Source organism: Nymphalis io, chromosome 19 (assembly GCF_905147045.1).
Source record: "Nymphalis io chromosome 19, ilAglIoxx1.1, whole genome shotgun sequence".
Classification (NCBI taxonomy): Eukaryota; Metazoa; Arthropoda; class Insecta; order Lepidoptera; family Nymphalidae; genus Nymphalis; species Nymphalis io.
Genome location: NC_065906.1, coordinates 3,120,192 through 3,146,679, shown reverse-complemented (window position 1 = coordinate 3,146,679; position 26,488 = coordinate 3,120,192). Strand labels below are relative to the sequence as shown.

Here is a 26,488-nt window from a genome sequence, read left to right as displayed (position 1 = left end):
TGAGTTTCACTAACATCATAAGCTAAAGAGAGATATTTAAACACAAACCCATCATAGTATTTATTAATACTTAAAATAATAATACTTAAAATTAATTTTTTAATAATAATATTTTTTATTAATAATAATATTTTTTATTAATAATAATAAAAAATATATTATTAAAAAATTAATCGATTGAGCTGAAATACTGCTCATACTTTCACTTTTTACATTAACTTAAAACAAACTATGCGCAACCAATTACAGGAGAACACACCATTAGCAAACACAATTACAAAATATACAAATCAAAAATAGAATAAAAACAGAAAAAAAATTTTAAATAATGAACAAAAAACAGAAACAAAAGGTAGTAACTAATTAAATTTTTAAACAAATTAACAGTTTATACTAAACGAAACATTACATTTTTTCATGAACGATGAGAGCCCGTCACAACCAATGTCCAGTGTTACTGTGTTTTTTACACAATAATTATATTCTCGCGATATTCGCGATATTGGAGCATTCTGTCCTAGTTTCGTTCGAGTGCGGTCAATTTTAAAGAACGGACATGGGTTGCGAGTTGGTTTTCTAGGAACATTAATATTAAATTTACTCAACAGTCTATCGACATCGTTTTTTTCATTAAATACTTTATAAAGAAATTTCATGTCTAGTAGAGATCTTCGAATCACCAGTGGCTTCATTTAAAAAAATCTAGTTTGTTTTTGTAGGACTAGCTGATTTGAAGCTTTAAAACGAAATACCAAATGTTTAACGAGTTTCTTTTGAACACGTTCTATTCTCTCAATATGGATCTTGTAAGCGGGGGACCATACTTGACAACAATATTCAAGTTTACTTCGTATCAAGCTATTGTACAATTGTAGGATTGTTGATGACTTTTTGAAATCCTTCGACTGTCTTAAGATAAAGCCAAGTAGTTTAAAAGAACCTGTTACTATTGAATTGATGTGCTTATCAAATCTTAGCTGATTGTCAAATATTACACGCAGGTCTCGAATACAATTAGTTTCTTTTAAATGTTTGCCCGAAATATTATATGAACTTAACAATGGATTCCTTTTCTGGTAAATTTTATAAAACTACATTTGCTTGGATTGAGCACCATGTAATTAATTCTACACCATTGGACTAGTCTATCTAGATTATCTTGAAGAACAGCTATATTAGATTCTTTTTTTATAACTTTTGCTATTTCTAAATCGGCTGCAAACAGATAAACCTGACAATTTTTCATGATATTTGTAATATCATTTATGAATATAAAGAAAAACAAGGGCCATAAATTTGAACCTTGAATTACATGGATTAGTTTAGTTCGTTCTAAAAAGTTAGTTTAAGAACAAAAAAGTTTTAATATGTTTGTATTAAAAATTTTACTTATACTAAAAACTTTTACTTAAACTAAAAAGCAAAGTTCAGCCTTGTGTTTACAAGGCTGAACTTTGCTTTTGACATTTAATATATACTAAAACAAAATGCCAATTTTTTTTTCAAATTAGGCTGATAGATCCTGGCATTAGAATGTTGCAAGAATAAAAATTTTCAGCTTTATAATATTAAATATATACACTGTATAGATTACAGATGGGCATATTTGTAGGCTTTTTTCACTTATCATTCTATAAGCGGTTGTAATCAGGTTCATAAATAAAAACTATTTCTTAATAATATTTATTTCTATATTAATAATACATTATTAAACTACATATCACATATTATTCAAATTAAATTCAATCAGTTCCATTAGTAAAGGCATCTTGTAATATTCGGCGATAGTCTTAAATGTAGCCAGTTGTGAGTGGATTTCTTTAACGGGCACCATTAATGCGAATTCGCCCGCGCAGTCGCAAACTGACGATAAGTTTTCGCGTTTCACCTGCGAACAAATGGAACATATTATAAAATTGCATCATAACACTAAATGAATCTCTTTATTTTTATTTTTGCCTTTCATACAAACGTTTGAGTTATCTCTAAGTAAGGTAATAATCAACATATGCCGTTATAAATATGTAATGATACAATCCCCAATGTAAAAATTTAGTAAAGTAAATCCCATAAGTGGGTAAAGTCCTCCTGTCCACGTCCAAGTCCTCAAGTCACTACGTTCGGTTGTTGGATAAACATGGCAGAATTTCATCCGAAACATGCAGATTTCCTCATTTTCCGTTACCTTCTTAACACCTTACACCCCTCGCACAGAAGGGCAGAAACTAGTATAAAATATATGAAGGACATGAGGACTACGGTTGTTGACCGGTTTTAAAACCGAACAAATTGGTTGCCATATCAGCTTAAGCTTAAGGTATTCTTATATAAGTACCTGATGGCATCGAGAGCAGACCAGGTCTTGTAAGGTATATGACATTGCGCGCCTGTTCAGTGTTTCGATCAATCTCCATTCCAGCTCCTGGTTCTCATACGCGGTACCGCAGGTCGGACACAAGCAGACGGGACTAAAAGAACAATTGTTTTGGATAACAATTTCTATAACAACACATCAAAGCAGTTCTATAAAATATTATAATATTGATATATTTTTTAAACATTGAATCTGCTGAAACTCATATCTGTCAAATAAAATGTAGTAGATAGGCATATTCACATAATTTTTATGTGTGCATAAAGTGTACTTGTCGATATATGTTTACTTTATTGTTGAATAGGTGTCTCAATTACCCTTTTTTTTAAATTGTCTTGATTCATAATAATATAATATAGAGTCCAGACTTTTCGGAGCGTTGTCCGGTCGGTACTCACGGGTCGGAGTCGTCCGTGTGCGCGTCGCGGCACAGGTCGAGGTCGCGGCAGTGGTTGCACACCTTGCAGATGACCTCGCCCAGCACGCACGACGCGCACGGCTCGCGCCACTCCGCCGCGCCGCTCCACTCGCCCACGCCCACCAGCCGCAGCAGGTTGCGGCGCAGCAACGTCACCTGCGGGGATACCGACACTTCATGCACCTACGCCTGAGATGTAACGAAGTCCTAATAATTTCGGTTTATACATAGCACAGATACACCTAGGCACGCGCATAAGCAACCACATGTGATGAAATGTGCTTCGTGTATATCCATTTCTATTCAAAGTCAAAAATCTTTATTCAATATAGAAGCGTTACACTTGCTTATTGACTGTCATACATCTACCACCAGTTCGAAAATAAACGGAACTCAGCGGTTTTTTTTTATATATCTCATCCTTAACAAGAAGTGCATTACATATACAACACTAGCCAAATTATATATACCTTTTTTTAAATTTGAGATAGCCTAGAGGCGATCGTTTCATTCCCAGGGTGTGCAATCATTTAAAAAGTCATCGGATGTGTATAATATCCTTTTTTTTTTTTTTTTTATAGAATCGGAAGGCGGACGAGCATGTGGGCCACCTGATGGTAAGTGGTCACCAAACGCCCTTAGACATTGGCATTGTAAGAAATGTTAACCATCACTTACATCACCAATGCGCCACCAACCTTGGGAACTAAGATGTTATGTCCCTTGTGCCTGTAATTACACTGGCTCACTCACCCTTCAAACCGGAACACAACAATACCAAGTACTGCTGTTTTGCGGTAGAATATCTGATGAGTGGGTGGTACCTACCCAGACGAGCTTGCACAAAGCTCTACCACCAGTATCCTTTAGCACACAAGCGTTCCTTAACGATTCTTTTAAATTTTACAATTGAATATTTTAAATTCCCATAAAAGACTTACCAGCCCTGTGTAATCTGGTGTTAACAGTATGTACGTCACAATTACTAGGAAAATCTTATATGTTTATGCGTACATACATAACATTATCAAATATATATTGAGACGCGACAGTCATTACTTTAATTTCTTTAAATTTACATCTAAGTGAATCTTTGGGGCCCAGGTTATAAATTGCACGAATAGCCCTCTTCTGCAGTACAAAAATCGTATTAATATCGGCTGCATTACCCCAGAGTAGAATGCCATAAGACTGCCATTATACTGTGGAAATAACTAAAATACACTAGGCGAGCCGTATCTACATCAGTCAACATTCTAATTTTTTTTACTGCGAAAGCTGCAGAACTGAGTCTATTTGCCAATTTATTAATATTCAACACATATAAGCCGCATTATTTCACCAAATAATCATGTTAGCAAATGTTCAATTCCAATTTTTATTTCCAATAAGCAACAAAGAACACATTTCGGTGCTGCCCTACCTCGTCTTCCAGGTCCCGGTCGAGCGCGAGCACCTTGCAGAGCGCGTTGACGAACAGCAGCGCGGGCGTGGTGCCGCCCAGCGCCTCCGCCCGCAGCCCCGCGCGCGCGCCGATGTCCTCCAGGCGGAGCGTCGGCATGCGACGATGGATCTTCTCCGTCATCCTGTTAATGATATTTATGTCAAGCATGCATGACATATAAGAGGTAGTCTCTACCTAACCTACCTCTTATTTGTCATCGAAATATTACCAAAACTGAAAAAAAATCTTTAAATTTTTTAAAAGTAAATAATTGTTATACATTTTATATTAAATGTCGAATAAATAAAAGCGCTGCTCAAATCAGACTTAGTGATTTGAACAAAAGTACTTTTCATCCTTAAGGGTGAATTTTCTTCTCCAAAGTGGTAAGAAAAAAATTTAGAATGTTTTGAAGTCGCGAAAAAGTTTATACATAAGAGAAAAAATGATCCAATGATAAACCAAATGGCTATTTTTTTCGTAAAATAATAAAATGATATAGCATCGCCACCGACTGGAAGAGCTTCTGCGCCATGTCGCCCGCGAGCAGCGCGCGCAGGCCGGCGGGCTGCGCGTGCGCCGCCGCCACGAACGCGCCCAGCGCGCTCTGCAGCGCGTCCCGCACCGCGCCCGGCACGAACTGGCACAGGTTCCAGTGCATCGACACCGCGCCCTGGACGTCGTTACGGTATCAAACACTGCCACTTATCTAGTTATATATACTTTATTTGTTTAAAAGTTAGATGAGTACCTCGTCTTCGGCCTCGTCTTCGCCTTCCGTCGGTACCTGAGATGATCCCACCTCCACTAGCCCCGAGGGTAATTTTCCCTACAAGATAAAAACACTAATTAGACACAAACAGGTATATCACAAGACGCTATGTTTGGAGGATAATGAGCCAGGACAAAAATAAATCGTTAGAAAGAACGGTAGAAAGTGCGAAAGTTTTCAGATGTAATTATATTTTAATACAAAAAAACCATTTGGTTGGAGTTTAAATACCTCAATCCCCGCGTAGTTAGCCTCGTCCAGCCACAGTAAGTACGACCAGCATTGCTTGTAGCGAATGTCTACACCGTGGAACAATTCTTTATTTCTTATGCTCTGGACTACGAACTCCACGTAACCTAAAATTTAAAACGAGTAATTATTGAGTTTGACAAATATACATGTATTACTATTTTTCTTGCAATAGCGATACTAAACAAATATATGTGCCGAGGGCATAATAACGGAAGGATTCAAATCACAGGTTAATAGAAAGCTATCTCTGTCAAGAAATTTTCAGTACCATCCCGGAATTTGGATGGAATGGTGTTTACACCCCGTTCTTCGAAAAGCTCGTAAAGTCGTTTTTCTTTGAGCTTGAACTTGAGTCGTTTCATATTTGCCGATCAGTCGGATTATGAGACTGAAGAATTGGGAAGTGTATTTGGTTTGAGTACACAAAAAAACACTAGTTACAATACGTTCTGCCCATTTCCCTAAAAAATTTATTTCTTTATTGCACCCCTCATAGTGGGCCAGTATATTAAGGGGCGCAATGGAATAATATCATAGGACCTTTTCAAATATCTATGATTATGGATAAAGATGCTGACCACCACCATTGGGCTATTGGTATGATTTTTTTTATTTATTCATGAACTCACCGATGCCATCCATGATTGTATTTTTCTTAGTATGAAGTATGATCTTGTTGAAATCAGCGTATACTATCTGCGAACCGAGTCTCTTGAACTCCGCTACCAGCATGAGGAACAGCTTCTTCATCAGGTTGTACAGAGTGCGACGGAGCGCCGGGTCGTAGAGGAGGGATGTTGGGGTTTTAAGCCATCTACGTACGAGAAAGTGTGTATAGTTCATATGGGTATTATTTTCTAACAATATAATATACATTCAGGGCCAATGAACGTCATTAGTAATGCCAGTCTGAGATACCAATGATCATAATTATGTTTTAGTGATTAAATTTAATACGAACAATCACCGCGTGAAAATAAGCCATTTTCTTCTTTTGAAAAAAAAAATTAAGAATTTGATCGATTGCCTAAAAAAATGTTCCATTAAAATAACTTTTATATTTTATCAATAATTCCCAGGAAATTGGAAGATTTGAGCTGAACTTTTAATCATTTCGATTCAATGGTTAGTACGTTCCACCCCTCACCAGGTAACTGGTAGAATTGTCCATTATTATGCGAAAACTATAACTAACCTGTAAAAATGTGAGATCTGGAAGTCAGCGAAAACGTTTTTGTACACTGTCACGTCTCTCAGCCACGACGCGATCATTGTTCTTAAGATTTTAAAGGCGGCGCTACATTGTGCGGTTTCGTCGTACGTCTCCGTTGCATTAGTACCTTGAATTTAGTGTCTTATTAGAAATTAATGCATAAAAAATATATAATTTGTTATTTAAACGTACCCGTTGATGCCATAACGTCTTGAATGTTGGCATGCTGGGCGCCAAACGAAGTAGCGACACTAGTGCCCTCCACCTGAAATTATTTTAGTAAATATTTTAATTTTATCAACATTTTAAACTTATAAAAATCATGAGCTTTGATACTTGTGCGTCAGCTCTAATGCACTAAGATAGTGAATTTGTGAAAATCAATTTTCACTCGTCTGAATCATTTATTCGAATTAAATTGCTGGAAGCGATAAGAAATCCGGTGCGCACTTTGTATCGCACAGATTGCGCGAGAGATTATTTCGATTGGGGTTTGAAGTATGAGCAGGTCATTTTATTTTTAGTGAGTGTCTTATTATTTTATTACATTTGTTTTTATTTACACTAAATATAAATGTATGATTTTAATTTCTTGGCTTTATAACTTCTTAAAACAAGAGGTTAAGTTATATCGGCAAATACTTCCTACGGTTCTGATATCAAGTATAAATAATTGATCGATAATTTTGCAATAAAGTCGCAACGTAGCGTGCGGGCAAGCGGGAGCCAAGAAGTAAGGAGTCGTGCCTGCAGGATGTGGTGCGCCTGCAGCAGCGCGCACACGGCCAGCGCGTCGCAGCTCAGCGACACGCACACGCCGCCGTACGCGCCCGCCGCGCCCGCCGCGCAGCCCGAGCGCTCCTCCGCCTCGCTCACCAGCCTGCGCACACACGCGCACGATACCGCACGGTAACTTATGACATGGCACTGTGACGTCACGATAGAGTAGAGGGGGGAACTTCGAAGGACTTGAAGATGAAATTAAAATATGATAAATTCCAAGTTGTACCGTTAGTCATTTATCAACCTAAATCTAACCAATAAGATGAGCCTTATGTAAAAATGAATTCTGTGAATTCAATTTTATTTTATGGTGTAGGAATCGAGTAATATCCGACCAAAAATACTCCGATGTTACCTGTTATCGTCAATCTCCCTGCCGCCCAGGTCCGGCCTCTCGAGGCTGGAGCACCACAGCACAAAGTTATGCCTGACGAGGTGTCGCGCGAAGAACAAGTCCGCGCCGAACTGCGTGGGGTCCGCCGCCGTGTTGCCCAGAGGCAAATGGAAGTATCTGCAACAATTATGCTATGTTTAATAACTCATCAATATCTCCACAGCGACTTACAAAAACAAATACCTGTTATAAGATTCGATATAAAAATAATAAGCAACAGTATTTAAAGACACGATTGAGATAACTTCGTCATTTACAGACTTTAGTAGTTAATAATAAAAATAATGAAAAAAAAATAGTTCTTTCTCTTTTCTTGGATAAAGGTAAAATGTTTGCGAGGGTTTTGTTAGGGCGAAATTAAGATCGAAAAGTTCATTTTAGCCTTTGAATATGTTGCAGTGACATACCGGCACTGCTCGATGGTGAGGTCGAGCACGGCCTGCAGGTTGAGGTAGTGCCGCACCAGCGCGCGAGCGCCCACGCGCTGCCAGTCCAGCGTGCCGTACAGGCTCTCCGAGTCGCGCACGTGCAGCGGCACCAGCGGGAACTCGGACAGACCTGAAAAATCGCCGAGATCATATCATATTATATTCTTTATAAATTGATTGATAATTGACGAACCGGTTGGCTTAGTTGGTGGATACTTGCCTTTCATGCCGAAGGTTGTGGGTTCGATTCCCACCCAGGACAGATATTTGTGTGCATGAACATGTCTGTTTGTCCTGAGTCTGGGTGTAATTATTTATATAAGTATGTATTTACAAAAGAAAAATAGTATATGTAGTATATCAGTTGTCTGGTTTCCATAGTACAAGCTCTGTACAAGCTTAATTTCGGATCAGATGGCCGTGTGTGAAAAATGTCCCAGGATATTATTTATAAATTCAAAAAACACTAAAATCACAGGTTTGAATAATTCCTCACTCAAATAATAGTACTAATAAGGGTACTTGTATATCGTTATGCTACACTATTGAATGAAATGTAAAGCTGCCACCGGTTCGGAATGTAGATAGCAGTTTTTTTATCCTTTTAATTATTGAGTAATTTAATTGTGCCAAGCGAGAGTGCATGTATTTAATTTTCTTGTTACACGTTTAACAACGAGCTCGCACTGGACGCATCGCACTCCTTCAATTGGCCGAGTGTCGCCAAGGCGCCAACTGACCCGGCATGAGCGCCAGCAGCGCGGCGGGCGACAGCGCGCTCTGCAGCGCCACGAGCGTGGGCCCGCAGCGCTCGTCGCGGTAGCGCTGCAGCGCGCGCGTCAGGCCGCGGCACACCGCGCGCGTCTCCGTCTCCGCCGACACCTCCCACGACAGCGAGCCCGCCGGCAGCGAGCTCTCCTCCGTGCCCAGGTTGATCCTGAAACGCGATGACGTTCGGTTACTCTTCTGAGCTACGCACGTGTGTGCTGTACATTCCGAAAAACGAACGTACTTCGATTGAGTCTCGAGTCGGTCCCTACCTTGTCGGTTTTAGATACGAATTAAAATTATTATAATTAATTTATTTATGCCAGAATACGCCGAGCTCATAAACTAATGAGAAAAACGAGCACCCTGGAGCTGATTCCTAGAAGATTTGACTACTTAAAAGTGTTTCAAACATTATTTATTAACCTATTTGTCATTTTATATGAAAAAAAAATTCTTGTTGATTATTTAATTGTTTGTGAATGTAATGTATGACATAAAAATAAATCCAAAATGTATTACTATTATATATATATTTTTTATTATTTTTAACACAAGTTCGAACTTACTTGGCTGTCCGCTCAGCTGAATACAACGTGTTCATGTTGGGTACTTGGTTAGTTTTGACTGTGTCCAGAACGAAGATGTAACCCTTCTTTATTGGTCCCAGTATCAACGCCCACATACTCCGGCTCGAGTTAGAAGCCGAATGTTGGTAGAGGAATATATGTTTTATTGGAGATACACCATCCTAATAAAAACAGAGCATAAATACATAAGTGTGGTTAACTCATTAATATAAATTTTTACTGGTGGTAGAGCTTTGTGCAAGCTCGTCTGGGTAGGTACCACCCACTCATCAGATATTCTACCGCAAAACAGCAGTACTTAGTATTGTTGTGTTCTAGTTTGAAGGATGAGTGAGTAACACAGGCACAAGGTTAGGTTAGGTTAGGTTTTAAGGTTGGTGGCGCATTGGCAATGTAAGCGATGGTCAACATATCTTACAGTGCCAATGTCTGGGCATTGGTGACCACTTACCATCAGGTGGTCCATATGCTCGTCCGCCTTCCTATTTTATAAAAAACCTAACTTTCATCCCCTATTCAACCCTCTTAGGGAATAGTTAGTCATTTAAACGTTACCCCAATATAATTCCGAGAGTGGCATTAATACTTGTCTTCCTCACTAAATCGAATACTTACTTGTTTTTGAAGATAGGGTTGATGAGCCACGCTTTTGAATTGTAATTGACTTAGTGTGAAAGTGTCCATATTATTTGAACCAAATTGAACCAATCTGCAATTAAAATATTTTGATATATATATGTATTATAATTAATATTCATTCAATGTGTAGGTCGTATTTACCTTCTCGCTTCCTGCGGATCAACGGCACAAATACATCCGAGTTGCATCAGCACTCTGAACTCCAAACTCATTTGAGTTTCGTATATACCTTCTATTTCTGGTGCGGAAAGCTCGCTCATTAATTCTCTGTGGAGTTTAATTACTTCGTAAATTACAAACATTTAAATTGCCAAAATGCAAATGCTAAGAGTTGTATTTATTTTTTTCTAAAACTAGCTCCATCGTTAATTTAAATAAGTGTTTCTAAGTCGGCCATATTTATGATAGAGGTGGATATTTTATTGGCCATGCTTAAATATGTCAGATCCTAATAGACTTAAACTAAATAGGTCATTTTAAAGTATTAATTAGCGTTCAATAGCTTCTCGTTCGAAACAGCATAGCGAGCAATGAAACGACGAATTATAGAGTGACGTCGAAAGCGGTAGAGTCACGCACTGGCAGCGCTCGCGGTAGAGCGGCTCGGGCACGGAGTAGAGGTAGAGGTGGTGCGCGGGCGCGGCGCGCGGCAGCACGCGCGTCACGCGGCGCCAGTGCGCGCCGCGCTCGGCCGCGCGCGCCACGCGCCGGTTGACGTAGAACGTGCGCGGCACCGCCAGCCGCACCGCGTGCAGCTCGGCGCCCACCAGCGCCCACAGCCGGAACAGGCCCGGCTCCGCCGTCTCCGACACCTGCGAATTCCGGTCGACACTTTCTTATATCTAGTGTGTGTATCCTTATTTGGAGCCTACGAGGAGGCGGTCCGCCCGATCGTCTCAAAAACTGAGGTCCTCCTATTTCACGGTCCACGTCGGGACGTCCGGTACACCCTTGTGAGCTGGAGCTCTCACCGTTTAGAAGCTTTATGTGATTAGTGGTATAAGCTATACGTGATTACTGGACGATCTCGTGATGGCACCGACGCATCGCGTGAGCAGGACGCGCTGGGAATACTAGACGGAGGTGCTCGCAGCAGTGTACCCGTTCCAGCTGGAAGCTCGAAGGAGAGAGTCCGAGGAGGTGGGGCGAGCCAGGGCTCTAGCCTAGCGAGCCCTGATTCACAGATAGGAGGCCAGAACCTCCAGGACCCCAATCCCTATCGGTAGGCCACGGGTGTATGTCTTTTTTTTAAATGTAAATCGTAACGTAACGCACCCATAAAATTTATTTTATATAAAAAATATTGGTGTATATACCATTTTTTTTTTTGTTATTCGAGGTGTTTGTTTTTTTCTGTCTATATGAGTATATTTAAGAATTGTATATATATCCCCAACTTTGCTATATATACAAAGTGATTATTTGAAACATTTCGTTGTTACGCTGTATGAAACGAAGCCATTTGAGATTTTATAGACCACACGACTTGCATTTACCTATTTCTACTACGTGCCCAAAAAATAATAAATAAAGATACTATTATGGACATTTTGTACATTTTTAGACAAGAGAGGTGATTAAATCTTCTAGATCATTCGCGGGCACGGTGACTACTCTTTCTTTTAATTAATATTCTGTGCATTTATGTTAGCACAGTAACAAGCCGAAATGGTTAATGGCCTAGTGGTTAGAACGCGTGAATCTTAACGACGATCGTGGCTTCAAACCCGGGCAAGCACCACTAAATTTTCATGTGCTTAATTTGTGATTATAATTCATCTCGTGCTTGACGGTGAAGGAAAACATCGTGAGGAAACCTGCATGTGTCTATCAATTGCATTGAAATTATTCACATGTGTATTCCACCAACCCGCATTGGAGCAGCGTGGTGGAATAAGCTCCAAACCTTGTCCTCAAAAGGGAGAGGAGGCTTTAGCCCAGCAGTGGGACATTCACAGACTGTAGTTACAAGTATATCATCCGTTCCTTCATTGTCATAGACCAAAGGGTCACAAATTCAAAAATAGCAAAAATACTTCATCTCTCAAGTACAATATAACAACAAAAGTCACCTTATACAAAATTAATTTTATTTCCATTCGACTTACCTGTATTATTTGCCACGGAGTATTCAAAAGAGTTCGCTGCGCCCTTCTTATAAAACCACCCAATGTATTAGAGGGCCCGACATTTCTCGTCATCACATTTGATGACGTGGCGTCTTTGTCTACTCTACCTGTAAACAAATTCATAGACAGAAATAAAAATAGAATCATTTATGATTACAAAAGTATTTAATAATAAAGATATATTAATACCTCGTTTATTCCGTTTGTTGTACCCACGCTGTTCCATTTGCCACATCCATTTCTTTTTCTGGAATACTATCCACGCCCTTCGTTCTTCCTAATGTAAAAATAAGATTATATGAAAAAGCTTTATTTCCGCATAAAGGTTTTTTTTTAATTAATTTAAATAATATAGACTAATCTATCAATATTATAAATGCGAAAGTAACTCTTGTCTGTCTATTACGCTTTCACGCCTAAGCTACTGAACCGATTTTGATAAAATTTTGTATGTAGCAAGCTTTAACCCCAAGGATGGACACTTTACTTTTTTTTACATTATACCCGCCACCTCGCCCTTAACACCCCCAAAGCCATGGGCGATTACTAGATGTTTCTATAAACCCTTATTGCTCTTTGTTAAGTCATATTGTGAATACCTTGGTATTTCCAAAAGGCGGAGGGGGCCCTAAAGCTTCCCTCCATGTGGTGGCTTCTTTGACAGGAGATTCATCCCTCTTGCGTTTGACGCTGTGGACTATCGGACGGATGGCTGTCGTCTCGGGCACTTCTTTGCCTATGTCTTCTATGTCTACCTCTGTGTTCTAAAAACGAATAGAGAACGTTTAAGAAAAATATTTACGATTATTAAAATAATAATAAGTTTCATAATTGTTTTTAACCGAGTACTTGTCTTCCTAAAAGTTAAGAGCATATCTCGAGAAATTGTTATTGAAATGAAAATTGTTAATAATATAAAATAAAAAGATGTTTATGGGGATTATTTCTTATACAGTAACAGCCTGTTAATGTCCCACTGCTGGGCTAAGGCTTCCTTTCCCTTTTAAGGAGAAGGTTTGGAGCATATTCCACCACGCTGCTCCAATGCGGGTTGGTGGAAATTTCTTATACAGTTGTCATTATTATAAATATATTTTTAAACACTTGCCGCCATCTATCTGATTGGCATAAATGGCTGACTGGGTGACTGGTTAATTATGTCTAGAGTCTAGATGGCGTTAAATCTTTTGTACCATGCAATTTTTTGTAATCAATGTAATAACATTTTATGTTATAACTACTTTTGTACTTAGTGAAAAAACTCGTCGTTAGTGGATGAAAATTTGCCTTATGTACCAACTCCTAGGAGAGCAGGGATCTCTTCAAAAGAAGAATTTTAAGAAGAAATAAAAATAAAAATAAATAACTAAATATTTAGTATCATCAGAAGCTAATAGCTTCTGGTCCGACCAGTAGGTTAATAAGGTTAGTAATAAACAGTACATTTTTACGATGATTTCTATTTAAATAAATAATAATTATCTTACTACGCATTCAGCATCCTCTGGCGCTTCCTCATCGTCGTCGTCTTTGCGGAGCTCCTTCGGTATCGAGGTGAACATGTCGGTTATCTTCCGCGTCTTATACTTGTCGCTCTTCGCCAACATCTTCTTGTGTAACCAGTCGGGGTACTGAACGCGAGGGACCGGGTTATCCAGCTACACATAAACGGAAAAGTTATATATATATATTTTTTTATATTTGGAGCGACTCGTTCCTATTTTTTGTTTATATTTTTTTTACATAAAATCTTAATATTTTATCTGCTAGAACTCGTCTGCACGAAGATCACTCTCGTAAAAAGTCATAAAAAATTGTCACGCAGTCGTAGATTAAAATTGATCTAGGGCCCAAGTGTAATACAACAGCGGACGGCACGCACCCCCTGCAGCGCGGCGGGGATGGTGATGATCTTCTGGATGGCGCCGCTGAGGCGCTCGATGTAGTAGGGCCAGTCCAGCACGTCGCGGATGTCCACGTCGTCGGGCAGCGCGCTGTCCTTGAGCCAGCGCCGCAGGTGGTGGCGCCGCACGCCCGCCGCCGACTGGAAGATGGCGAGCGGCACGGCGCGCTCCGTCACCGGCGCGCCCTCCGGCTTGCGGGAGATTATGAACCTGCGCAGAGCACTACACTCGCGGCCGCCCGCGACGACGCGCTGTGTTGGCGTGGAGGGCCTCGGTTGGAAAAGTTTTTGTATCAAGGCAATAACAGCATAGGTGTATACTCAAGTGGATGCCCCAATATTTACATCCGGAGAAAATTCTTGGCACCTCTTAGTGACCAAAGTATTCAGGCACAAACCTGCAAGCCAACCCGGCATCCTTGACCATCTGGTCTCCCAGAAACTCGGCCAGCCTCTTCGCGGTGGATATCGAGGTCGACTTCTGACCCCCGTAGTCTTCCAACTTCTTGGACATAGATCTATTTTCTGATATCAACTCGAAAAGTTCCGAATCTGGCATATTCGATCCCTTGCTATATAAAACGTCCAACCAGTAGTCTGCGACCTTCGCGACTGCGCCGTAGCAAGACTTCAAGTCGTTTCCTTTCAGAAACGCCTCGAACACCGAAGATTGGAATATCTTGATCAATTGCAGTTCACCTCGACGCTTCACTTCGAAACCTGTAGAATTCGTGATAAGTTTCATTAAGCTTATTTTATATTTTCAACAAATACGAGGTAGATAAATTTTCCATCATCATCTTTTTATCACTATTTATCTATACTAATATTATAAGCAAATAAGATATTTTGTATGCTTGTTTGTAATGGATAAACTCGATAGCTACTTAACCGATTTAAAAATTCCTGCATTAACAGGCTTCATCGAGTAACAAGGCTGCATTTTATTTTCAAAAAAATTAGAGATTCCTATGAAAATTTAAATATAACACGGCCATATTATAATAGCAATTTCAACGGTTTACAATCTGGTTAAACTTTTTATATAAGTCAAGCTATTTATTATATAAACTAATTACTAAATGGCACTCTGTCACTTTTAAATAAGCTATCGTTAGCATTTTTTTAGTGTGAATAGTAAGCTGTGTTATTGAGAAGAATAAAGGTGTAAGTTGAAGTAAAAGTTTTTAATTGTGAACCTTATAAGAAAATGTAGTGAAGTGAGAGTGCAATATAACGAACATTATATATATAACGAATATTATATATACGGGCAGTACTCTTATACAAGTAAATATACCTTTTAATTCAGCCAATGAGCCATCAAAGTTGAACACCGCGTAACGTTTCTTAAGCTTCTTCCCTTCTTCCTTGGAAGCGGGCAGCACCATGGCGAGGTAGGGGCCGTCGACTTCGAAGAATATCGAATTCTCTGCACGTTTCTCATATTTCTTTTCAACTGGATCCACCAGCTCGTAATACTGATCGTTCGTGAAATGATCCTGTATTATATTAAACGAGTTTATATTATTGGAAATTTTCAAGAATTGCATATAGGTTGAGCTGCAGATAGTGCCTAGATAGTTATATAAGAGGTGAGCTGTTTGTTCATGTTATACAACTTCTGTTATGGATACGAATAATGATAAAGTATTTTTTTTTATAGAATAGGAAGGCGGATGAGCAAATAAGCCACCTGATGGTAATGGCATTGTAAGAAATGTTTTTTTTTTAAATATATAAGCTAGCGCTTGACTGTTATCACACCTGATGGAAAGTGATGATGCAGTCTAAGATGGATCGCGCTTGCCTAGAAGATGCCTATTCACTCTAGACATGAAAATACCCATATTGTAGGTGGTGGGAAAAACGGAGATCGGGAGGGTATTCCAGATCTTAGCGGTGCGTATCAGAAACGAGGAAGCAAATCGTTTCGTACGTGTCTTAGATACGTCAACAAAATACGGGTGCAGATCTTTACGATGCCTCGCAGTTCTATGGTAAAAAGGTGACGGAGGAACCAAATTAAATAGTTCCTGGGCACACTCTCCGAAATATATTCTGTAGAAAATCGACAGAAAGGCAACCTTTCGACGGTGTTCCAAAGTCTGGAGTTTTGCGACCAGTGTCTGGTCGCCAATGAGCCTTCTTGCACGACGATCCACTGAATCCAAAGCCATGTTAACCATCGCTTACATCACCAATGCGCCACCAACCTTAGGAACTAAGATGTTACGTCCCTTGTGCCTGTAATTACACTGGCTCACTCACCCTTCATACCGGAACCCAACAATACCAAGTACTGCTGTTTTGCGGTAGAATATCTGATGAGTGGGTGGTACCTACCCAGACGAGCTTGCACAAAGCCCTACCACCAGTAAAATAATAATAATCATTTAATCACTTATAGAAATGCTACATAAAAGAGGTTTTATACCCACATACATCCTCGCACAAGAGTCTTTCATCAGAGTTTAGTCAATAAAAGTTCAAAGCTACTACTACTCACTTTAACCATAGCATTGAGCACGGCATTGGGGAACGACACGTTGATCTTCTTCTTCTTAGCATGTGTGGTATGGATGGTCACGTTCTCGGGAAAAGATGACGGCAGTATACACCATATACCTTGAAACGAATGCAGGAATAAAGCTAAGCGCTCTGCTAACAGCAGCCTTACAATATAAATGGAAGTGAACCAGAGTTTTTTTTGGCTGTGTTTTGATTGACTTTGGCAGTCACTTTTAAAACATTTTTACCGTAAAGTTAGATGAGAAAGTTCAAATGGTACAGATTTCTATTAAATAAAATATAAAATTTATTGTTTGTTATAAATATATTTTTTAATAAACATACCATCGGTGTCGAGCTCCAAAGGGCGGCCGATTTGCTCTATAATCTCGCGAGCCTTCATGATGATGTTGGCGCCCGTGTAGCACACGATGCCCGCCATCTCCATACTGTGCCATCTCGCACTGACAAGAACGCAATAATATTAATATTTTGAATTCAATTCTTGTTAAATAATAGGTTTTCAATACAATATACAGGATAGAAGAAATACTGGTGGTAGGGCTTTGTGCAAGCTCGTCTGGGTAGGTACCACCCACTCATCAGATATTCTACCGCAAAACAGCAGTACTTGGTATTGTTATTTTCCGTTTAGAATGGTGAGACTGGAATTGAATGAAGTCTGTAATTACACTGGCTCACAGTGTAATTACGGACTTCATTACAAACATACAGACACAAGGGATATAACCTCTTAGTTCCCAAGGTTGGTGGCGACGTAGGCGATGGTTAACATTTCTTACAACGTCAATGTCTACGGGCGTTGGTGACCACTTACCATCAGGTGGCCCATATGATCGTCCGCCTTCCTATACTATTAAAAAAAAACTTTATTATCCCTCAGGCATACTAACGTGACTAGACTATTAAACTTGCACGAGATATCAAAATACAAATAATTCACCGTTCCCAAGATTTTATTTGTTACAGCTTACAGTTTGGTTACAGCTCGTTTCAATTACAACTGTAAGTTCTTGCAGTGAAATCCACACGACGGTTCGCTTTTATTAGGCGTGTGTACGCATGAGTGCGTATATATTTATATGAGTACACGAATGCACGCTCTTTTTTGAAGTTTTGGAAAGGTATGATAGCGTGTTGTTGCAGAATATGTTGTGACAATTTATGTGTGTGTTCACTGACCCCCTCCTCATGACGTAGCCGTAGAAGGAATTGAGGATGCACTTGTGCGCGAGCTGCAACGAGTCGAAGAGCACCTCGCGACTTTTTGCGACCTTGATTTCTGCCGCGTCTCCGCTGGCCACTGCCTGCGCTACCGTCGCTTTCGCTTGCTTGTTTAAAGCTTTATACTCGTAACGACGATCACTGTTGACAATTACAAATGTTTTTTTTTTTTAATTATGGAATTTATAAATATTTATAAATAATAAATGATATATAAGCCGACTTACCGAAAAGCTCGGACCGTATCCACATAAAAGGAGTTTTCTTTCTGACATATAGTCGTTGTTCGCACTTCGGTCCTTGTAACTTTCGTCTTTTTGTACGCAACTTTACAATAATCCGCAAGACGTTTCTTTTCATATGCCGCCTAAAGATAAAATACACAAATAATTTAAAAAAAAAACTAGGAAAAATTAATAAATAAAATCCTTGTCTATGACTATTTTCATATAGTAATTTCATAAAATGTATTTAAAAAATAACCCTTAATTGTACAAACACAATTTTTTCTCTAATGAGCTGTGATAAAATTTTGATAAATAAGACATATTAGAATACCTGATCTTCTTTAGGTAAAACGTGGAAGGCCCGCGGCGGCCCTCCCGGGAACAACGGTGGAAATTTTTCCGTTTCCAATTGCTGTTGGATGCGTTGGTATTCACTTCTCGTCGCTGGTACTAAACAAAACATAATGACATAAAATATCTACAACATGGAAACCAACTAAACTAGTTCAAATCAGGGCAAGTATCGTCACGTATTTAATTTGCGTTTATAATTTATCTTGTACTTGGCGGCGAAGAAAACATCGTAAACAAACCTGCATATAAATAATTTCAACGAAACTCCCAAACGTTCTCCTCAAGAGACGAGAGCCTTTGCTCGGCAGCGGGTCATATACTTTTCGTAACAGCCTGTGAATGTCCCACAGCTGGGCTTAAGAACTCCTCTCCTCTTTTTGAGGAGAAGGTTTGGAGCTTATTCCACCACGCTGCTCCAATGCGGTTTGCTGGAATACACATGTGACAGAATTTCAGTGAAATTAGACACATGTAGGTTTCCTCACGATGTTTTCCTTCACCGTAAAGCACGAGATGAATTATAATCACAAATTAAGCACATGAAAATTCAGTGGTGCTTGTCCGGGTTTAATCCCACGATCATCGGTTAAGATTTACGCGTTCTTACCACTGGGCCATCTCGGCTCATATACAGGCTGTTAGTTTTTACTTACGTTACATATATTGTGACACAACGAGCAATAGAAGGAGCCAACACACTATACAATATGATGTATGGTTTCTCAATAAGACACGTGTAACAAAAGCAAACTAACGGAAGTCCCCGCGCCACAGCCACTCCATGTGCCGCTGGCAGTCGGCGCCCGCGCGGTTGTGGTCGCACACGGCGCACGAGCTGGCGCTCACCATGGCGGACGGCTGCAGTCTGACGCACACACACATGTTGACTAAATATTTGAACTCATATTAGGGCTTATAACGGCATCTAACCTTAATACAGTTTACATAATCAGCCTCCTATAAGCTCTTTGAATTGTCATCTTCCACACCAAAGATCCTGGTCTATTTAATAGACAAAAATCAAAGACTATAGACGGATGGGGGCCAAATCATGTCGAGTAGAATACCTTACCCACGATAGTCGGAGTCAAAGATTTTAAAAACATATTATGTTTACAAAACACATTTTTAAAATTAAGTTGAATTTAAAAATATTTTTTGCAGAAAAAAATACTGTTTTTTTAATATATCCAAATCATTATCACATATTATGAAAACTAAAATTCTACCTGTCATATGCCTTCTTTAAAATGTCAGGCAAGCTCAGACCTGTTTAATATTGAATAAATGATTTATAATTAAGATATTTATGTGTTAACGACGGTGAATCAGTGAACAGTGCCGTTTCCTATATTTTCAATGGAATGCTATGCCATAGAGAACTGCTTTTAACAGCGTTGTTTCCGATATTGTCTATGCCATAGAGAACTGTTTCTTCCAAAGGAAACCTACCATAAACATCCATCTTAAAAACAATCATGATTCACTAAACCAAGAGATTTTAAATCTCTTCAAGTTTCTCTTCAAGTTAAAGCCTCTTTAAGCGCCTGCTTAAGGCAAGAATTCTTCTATATATATATATATATATATATATATATATATATATATATATATATATATATATATATATATATATATATATATATATTAATAAGCCGTGTGCAAAACAATCAGCACATACAATATGAACATTTCTACATCTCACCTATTAGTTAAAATAATGTTGGGGTACATAGCCCCAACGTCCAAATGGTATATAAGGGGGTTCTCATCACGTCTAGGGTGGTCTTTCATATGCTGCAACTTAGACTTGATCTCAGCACAAATCTCGTCGAAGTTGGTCACCAAATCTAATGGTATCCCTTCCTCAACTTCGATGGCATGTTTCATAGTTTTTTCTGTATTCTCCATCAATTTGTCTATCGCTGAAGGCACTATTCGGAACTTGCATTTGATATCCGCACGAAAAACACCTGGAGTCAGATAAAATGCATTAACACTGGCGCATTATTATTTAATAGAAATTAATAGGAAAGGATAGGGGTAAGGATAATAAGGGTATATAAATGCTAAAGTGTGTTTGTTCTATACACTTTGCCGTCATAAATACTCAACCGATCATGATTAAATTGAGCATATATGTTAGCAGAGGTATCTGCCCCCCCCCCCTCTCGTTGCCCTTGCACGTGGACGATTCCGCGTACGGAAGCTTGTAAAATATACATTCAGAAATTAATTTCTTTAAATTTACTTCTTAATTAATATTAATACAAATAGCCCTCTTCTGCAGGACAAATAACAGAAATATGCTATAGTATAAAACAAGTTATTTAAGGAAAATTGATTATATTTATATTAGTACATAAATGATAAATTTAAATAGATTTTGGCAATACATAAATATCCATTTATTAAATTATTGGGTGAACGACAAGATACTAGAGCCACAGTACCTGACTCGAGCGCCTCGACGTGCCCCCCAACGTACGTCTCCGTCTCTAGAACATGTCCATCATTGGTCAGCTTGTTGAGTTCCTCCACTTGCTTGTTGGGAAAAATAATGTTAGCATGGAACGCTTCCACCATTAGTAGAGATTCGCACAGTGTGCCGGAACCTTTGCGGAGAACCTAAAAAATAAAAGTATTTCTAAAGTATGCAGAATGTTAGCGTGGATTAATCTATGTTAATTATTTACGACATTTTACAATAAAGTAACGTGAGTTAGTACGTAAGTAACTAGTACATTTTGTCACAATGGTTTATGGCTACCATAATCCTAAGGATTGTACCATGAAGTTATATAGCCTATAATATAATCATTCAATAAATGGGCTAATAGACCTTTTTTTTCGGGTCTTTTGAAATAAGCGCTTTAACCTCAGAAATAATTTTGTTAGATTAGTGAAGTTAATTTAAATAATATTTTAAAACATCACAAAGTATTTAATGGAATTCGTAGAAGATGAAAAAGATAAGGTTATAGGTATAAAAGGCGACGCCTCACCGCCATCGGATTCTTTTCGTTCCAGCACTCATCGTGGTAGCATTGCTAGGACGTTAGTATTTTGGTTTAGTTTTGTTCTTTTATTTTTATTTTTCTAACATAAATTGTGTTCGATTTGTAGAGTTGTTTTAAAAAAAATCACTTATGGTCTTCTATTTTTATTATTCTAAAATAAATTGTGTTCGATTTTTTTTATAGAATAGGAAGGTGGAAGAGCATATGGGCCACCTGATGGTAAGTGGTCACCAACGCCCATAGACATTGGCATTATAAGAAATGTTAACCATCGTTTACATCGCCAATGCGCCACCAACCTTGGGAACTAAGATGTTAAGTCCCTTGTGCCTGTAATTACACTGGCTCACTCACCCTTCAAACCGGAACACAACAATACCAAGTACTGCTGTTTTGCGGTAGAATATCTGATTTGTAAAGTTGTTTTAAAAAAAATCACTTCTGGTCTAATTACCAAGAATATTATAATGTACATAACATTATCTCTGCTAGTCTTTGGCTATACCATAAACAATACTAAACTCACCTCATCTGGCTCCAACGGGATAATTGTACAGAGGGCGAATATAAACGGATGGACGTATTTCATATACAAGTAGTACGTAGCGACTGCATCGGAGACTGAATAATTTGATAACACCTGCAATGATAATATTCTAAGTTTATACTTTTAGTTTTGTATTTAATAATAAAAAAAATGTTTTGCAACATAGATAAAAAAATAGATAAAAAAATGCCATATTACTGGCATTTATACCTTATATTATCAAACATTTCATTAATGATATCCAATTATTTAATTTCATTGATATTTTCATTTGAAAATAATAATCATATTTATTGTAATACAACCATCATGGCCATAATTTCACCATAACACCATATCTCCATCGCCACATATATCGATGACATGATTAAAATCAGATATATATTATTAATATATTAATATAAATAAATAGTTTTATTACTTTTATTCTGATTATATAAAATAATAAATTTAGTTGGTACACTCCCTGAGGAGATGACAATGGGGGGAAGTGGTAATATCAGGATTTTGCTTCCTTATCTAAAGTTAAGTTGCTAAGTAGGAATCAGTAATATTGATTGTATTACCTGTGGTTGTTCTGATGCCATTCGACACATGTCTTCTGGATCAAGTTCCACTGGGTCATATCTTAGCTTTGCCTTGGCCACTGCTTTAAGACCTTGAGATCCTACTGGTAGATAGGAATCTCTTTTTACCCAACTATAAACCAGAAAATATAAAATTATTAAATCTATAATACTTAATAATACATGAATCTTATATATATATATATATATATATATATAATAATCTTATATATAAGAATCTATATATATATATATAAGATGTATATAAGATGAGGCAGATGTAGAACTGATGAGCGATTTCAATCCTAGGCAAAAAAAGATGAGTGTTCTGAGTTAATGTGTGTGTCTTTGGATTTGTGGCATTGTAGCTACTACAAAAATGAACCGATTTTGATTTAGTTTTTTATGCTTGAAAGGTGACTTGATCGAAAGTGTTCTTAGTTAGTTATAAAATCATAGATTAAAGAATATCTGTCCAACTATTTAAAAATCACAGCTCTGCTTTAGTTGTGAAAGGGATGTGAGCAACTTCTACTGGTCTGATTGATTAATACACATAGCGACCCTGACTTGACGCTGCAGCATGTTTGAGCTCATTGGTATAGTCTCAACACATTGGTTATGGATATAGACTTATAGACTTTTAGGAGGTATAGGTTTTTAATATATATTACAATAGAATAAAATTACGAAGTGAAATCAGTTATACAATCATCTGAGGCACATTCATATATAGTTACCATAAACAATCCATATGCATAGCGGGCCGACAAGCATAAGTACCATCTCTAGCGGTAATTTTACTGAAACCGATTTCTTGTTTCATATCCAGACCTAGAATTGCAGCTCTCGCCTCAACGAATGGCCAATCGAAGAAGTCACCTATAAGATAATTAAACAATATTCCATTTTAATATTATTTATTAACATTGGTGTTAACAACTGATGTTATTATTATTATTAATAAGTGATACATTGCCGGTTGGCGTGGTTGGTAGATACTTACCTTTCACGCCGAAGGTTATGGGTTCGATACCCACCCAGGACAGACATTTGTGTGCATGAACATATCTGTTTGTCCTGAGTCTGGGTGTAATCATCTATATAAGTATGTATTTACAAAAGAAAAGTAAAATATATAGTATATCAGTTGTCTGGTTTCCATAGTACAAGCTTTGCTTAGTTTGGGATCAGATGGCCGTGTGTGAATAATGTCCCAGGATATTATTATTATTATTATTATATTTAAAATTAAAAAAATCTGATTTACTAACCTAACCAAATATGATCGAGCAAGAAATATCTTCCCTATATTATATTCAATTACAATAACAAATAAGATTAACAAACCATAGATTTGCATATTCACACTACAAGCAGTTCTAGAATAATATTTCTTTATTTATAAGACAACACTATTCCACTTAAATACTTATATTCCCTTGAATTTTATTTTTATATTCCAATGAACTTTGCAAAACATTAAAAATGTTATTTTCACAACTCTATAATGACATCATAAATTATTTTAAATATCAATCTATTTATATTTACTCGTATTATTTAAATCGCCTATATGACAATGCAAAGTTAGACACCCACGTATGGCTGCATCTTACAAGTTGTAATTTTTTTCGATTAGTTTATATCTTAATAATTATTATAGTAAATAAGTTTTAAGCTTACCGTTATATGTGACAAAGATATGTGGTTTAACATCCATTATGTGATCAAAGAACTTCTGTATCAAGGCCAACTCATTGACCTCATTAAAAATTATAAATTGCCTGAAACAAGAAGTATCTTTACAACCTATTAACAATAACTTGTTTTAAAAATAAACAAGCCTAAAAACATAGATAAGTTATGTACATGCAAGAATATTAACAGTAAGACACAGTAAATCGTAATAAATTAGTGAGTCTACTTGGCTGCTTGAGAGTGCAACAAACAAACAAGAAACAAACACTTGTAACATGCATTGCACCTGTAATGTTATGATCGCAACCGATGTACTCCCCTTGTCGTATCCTATATATATCCTTATTACTGATTATTTAAATAATATTAATAGCATTTACCCTTCAAACTCTGGTTTAGGTGTGTATTCAAAGTCCTCTACGTCTGTTGATATAATTTCCCTATTAGTGATCAAGTAACCCTGACCATCTATCATGTACGATATCATCATTATTTGATCAGTCTGCGAATCTGGAAACTTCAGTGGTAGCTTAGTAGTTTCTATGTCAAAGGCCAGGACTATAGGGTCTGGCCTTTCAAGAATGTCTTCTCTTTTTGTAAATATTGGTGTTTCTGTTCCTCTACTTTTGACAGTGTACCATGTTCCACAGAAAATCTTCATGTCTATTGATACTCTTACGTGATAAGGAACATCATGTTCTCTGAAATAAAAAAAGTATTAACATAATATATTTAGCAGTTATGTATATTTATGATAAATTTTACTGCTATGCCCCATAGGCCCTGTTTGTGTGCTGTTATAAATAATCGATAACCTTTCTCAGTAAATGGTGTATCACTAATACAATATTGAAATCTTGCTCATTTGCCCATTATAATAGTGCCCACTCAATGCAGCTGCCTGACATTGAGCTAGGTTTAGATTTACCGAGTCAATTGGCAAATACTTTGAACAAATAAATTTAACACATTAATAATAAAATAGGTATATCTTTTTAAATATTCGTGAGCTGTAATAACATGCAGGATTTTAAGCCCCTTATAACTATTACTGTAAATTAAAAACAAACCGAATGTCTAAAATGTTTTCTTTGTGATCGGTTGTTTTCTTTGCATGTTCTATAGCAGCAGCACTTGTTAATGCATTTGTCAACATTTCTGAGTAAATTGCATCCTTCTTCTCTCTCTCTTTGTTCTTATTCACAGCCGTCAATATTTCCTTTCTAACTTTCATCAGCTCGTTTTGGGACATGAATGACAGTTTTATATATCGTTGCTTTAGTCCTGAGAGATGATTTAGCTGAAAAATAATTTTAATTTTAGTGTTAAATTTTACATATAAAACAATATTTTTATTTATATGTACATATGTAAATGTGCACCCAGCACATTTGAAGATTGTTACACATTACTTGTTTGTTGTTAATATAATTTTTTTACCAAATCCAAATCCTCTTTCTCAACCACTTCTATCTTATGTATTGTCCCCGCATATTTCTTGGATAAGTATTGTATAACCTCCTTTTCACATTCTTTCCTTGCCATTACAAAGAAATAAGGGTTAAATGTGAGGGACACTTTGAACCTTGAGCCGTCCATCTCTATGAAATAATAATCCATTGCTGCCACTAGCCTTTTATCTTCATCTAATATCTCAGCCTAGAATGTTATTATATAAATAATAAATTAAAAAGAAAATTTGTTTACTGTTCTTTAAAAAGTTTTTATGTATTAGCATCTCTTCGTCTTAAATTTATGATAGTTAATTATTTGTACTTAGGTTAGTAGTAAAACTTGTACGTAGTGTAATTATTGGGTCCTCATTATATATTAAATAAGTTAATGTGGCTACAATTAACGAATTATCTACTTACAGTGTGCATATTTATGAGGTAACCTGTACGCTCTTTCGTATCTCGAACTCTCTCAAATCCATATTTAGAATCAATTCTATCATTATCTAAAGCAATGCGAATCCGCGACTCTGATGATTCCTCCCTTAAAAGTATAAAGTTTGAGTTATATTTAGTAAATTAGTTTTGTAAACAAAAAATAATGTACTAACCTCGGTCCTGATGACGGTCCCGCATCTCTTTTATTCGAATCATTCTTATCAGCTCTATATTTGCCCGTGTTTTGAAGTACCATTTTTTATTATTTTTAGTCTAGTAATAAATATTCATATTTTAAATAAATACTAAAAAGCCGAA

The 26,488-nt window shown here is 37.4% G+C and overlaps 1 protein-coding gene across 1 annotated transcript; it reads right to left on the bottom strand.

Annotated features, from left to right (window-relative positions):
* Window positions 1–1,685: 1,685 nt before the first annotated feature.
* LOC126775756 (DNA polymerase epsilon catalytic subunit 1) lies at window positions 1,686–26,488 on the bottom strand. The gene is made up of 42 exons (XM_050497838.1): window positions 26,344–26,488; window positions 26,153–26,276; window positions 25,719–25,937; window positions 25,349–25,578; window positions 24,659–24,979; window positions 24,264–24,364; window positions 23,318–23,459; window positions 22,578–22,710; window positions 21,991–22,104; window positions 20,898–21,072; window positions 20,150–20,417; window positions 19,200–19,309; window positions 18,422–18,540; window positions 18,091–18,230; window positions 17,822–18,004; window positions 16,964–17,082; window positions 16,617–16,735; window positions 15,408–15,609; window positions 14,506–14,827; window positions 14,087–14,318; window positions 13,692–13,862; window positions 12,804–12,968; window positions 12,394–12,481; window positions 12,184–12,311; window positions 10,655–10,887; window positions 10,217–10,342; window positions 10,052–10,145; window positions 9,416–9,597; window positions 8,819–9,015; window positions 8,058–8,208; window positions 7,612–7,767; window positions 7,221–7,353; window positions 6,666–6,738; window positions 6,456–6,600; window positions 5,890–6,074; window positions 5,240–5,364; window positions 4,988–5,065; window positions 4,752–4,909; window positions 4,216–4,378; window positions 2,773–2,948; window positions 2,336–2,468; window positions 1,686–1,888 (listed from the first exon to the last, which is right to left on the bottom strand). The coding sequence occupies exons 1-42, from the start codon at window positions 26,424–26,426 to the stop codon at window positions 1,721–1,723; spliced, it is 6,684 nt and encodes a 2,227-aa protein (XP_050353795.1). The 5' UTR covers window positions 26,427–26,488; the 3' UTR covers window positions 1,686–1,720.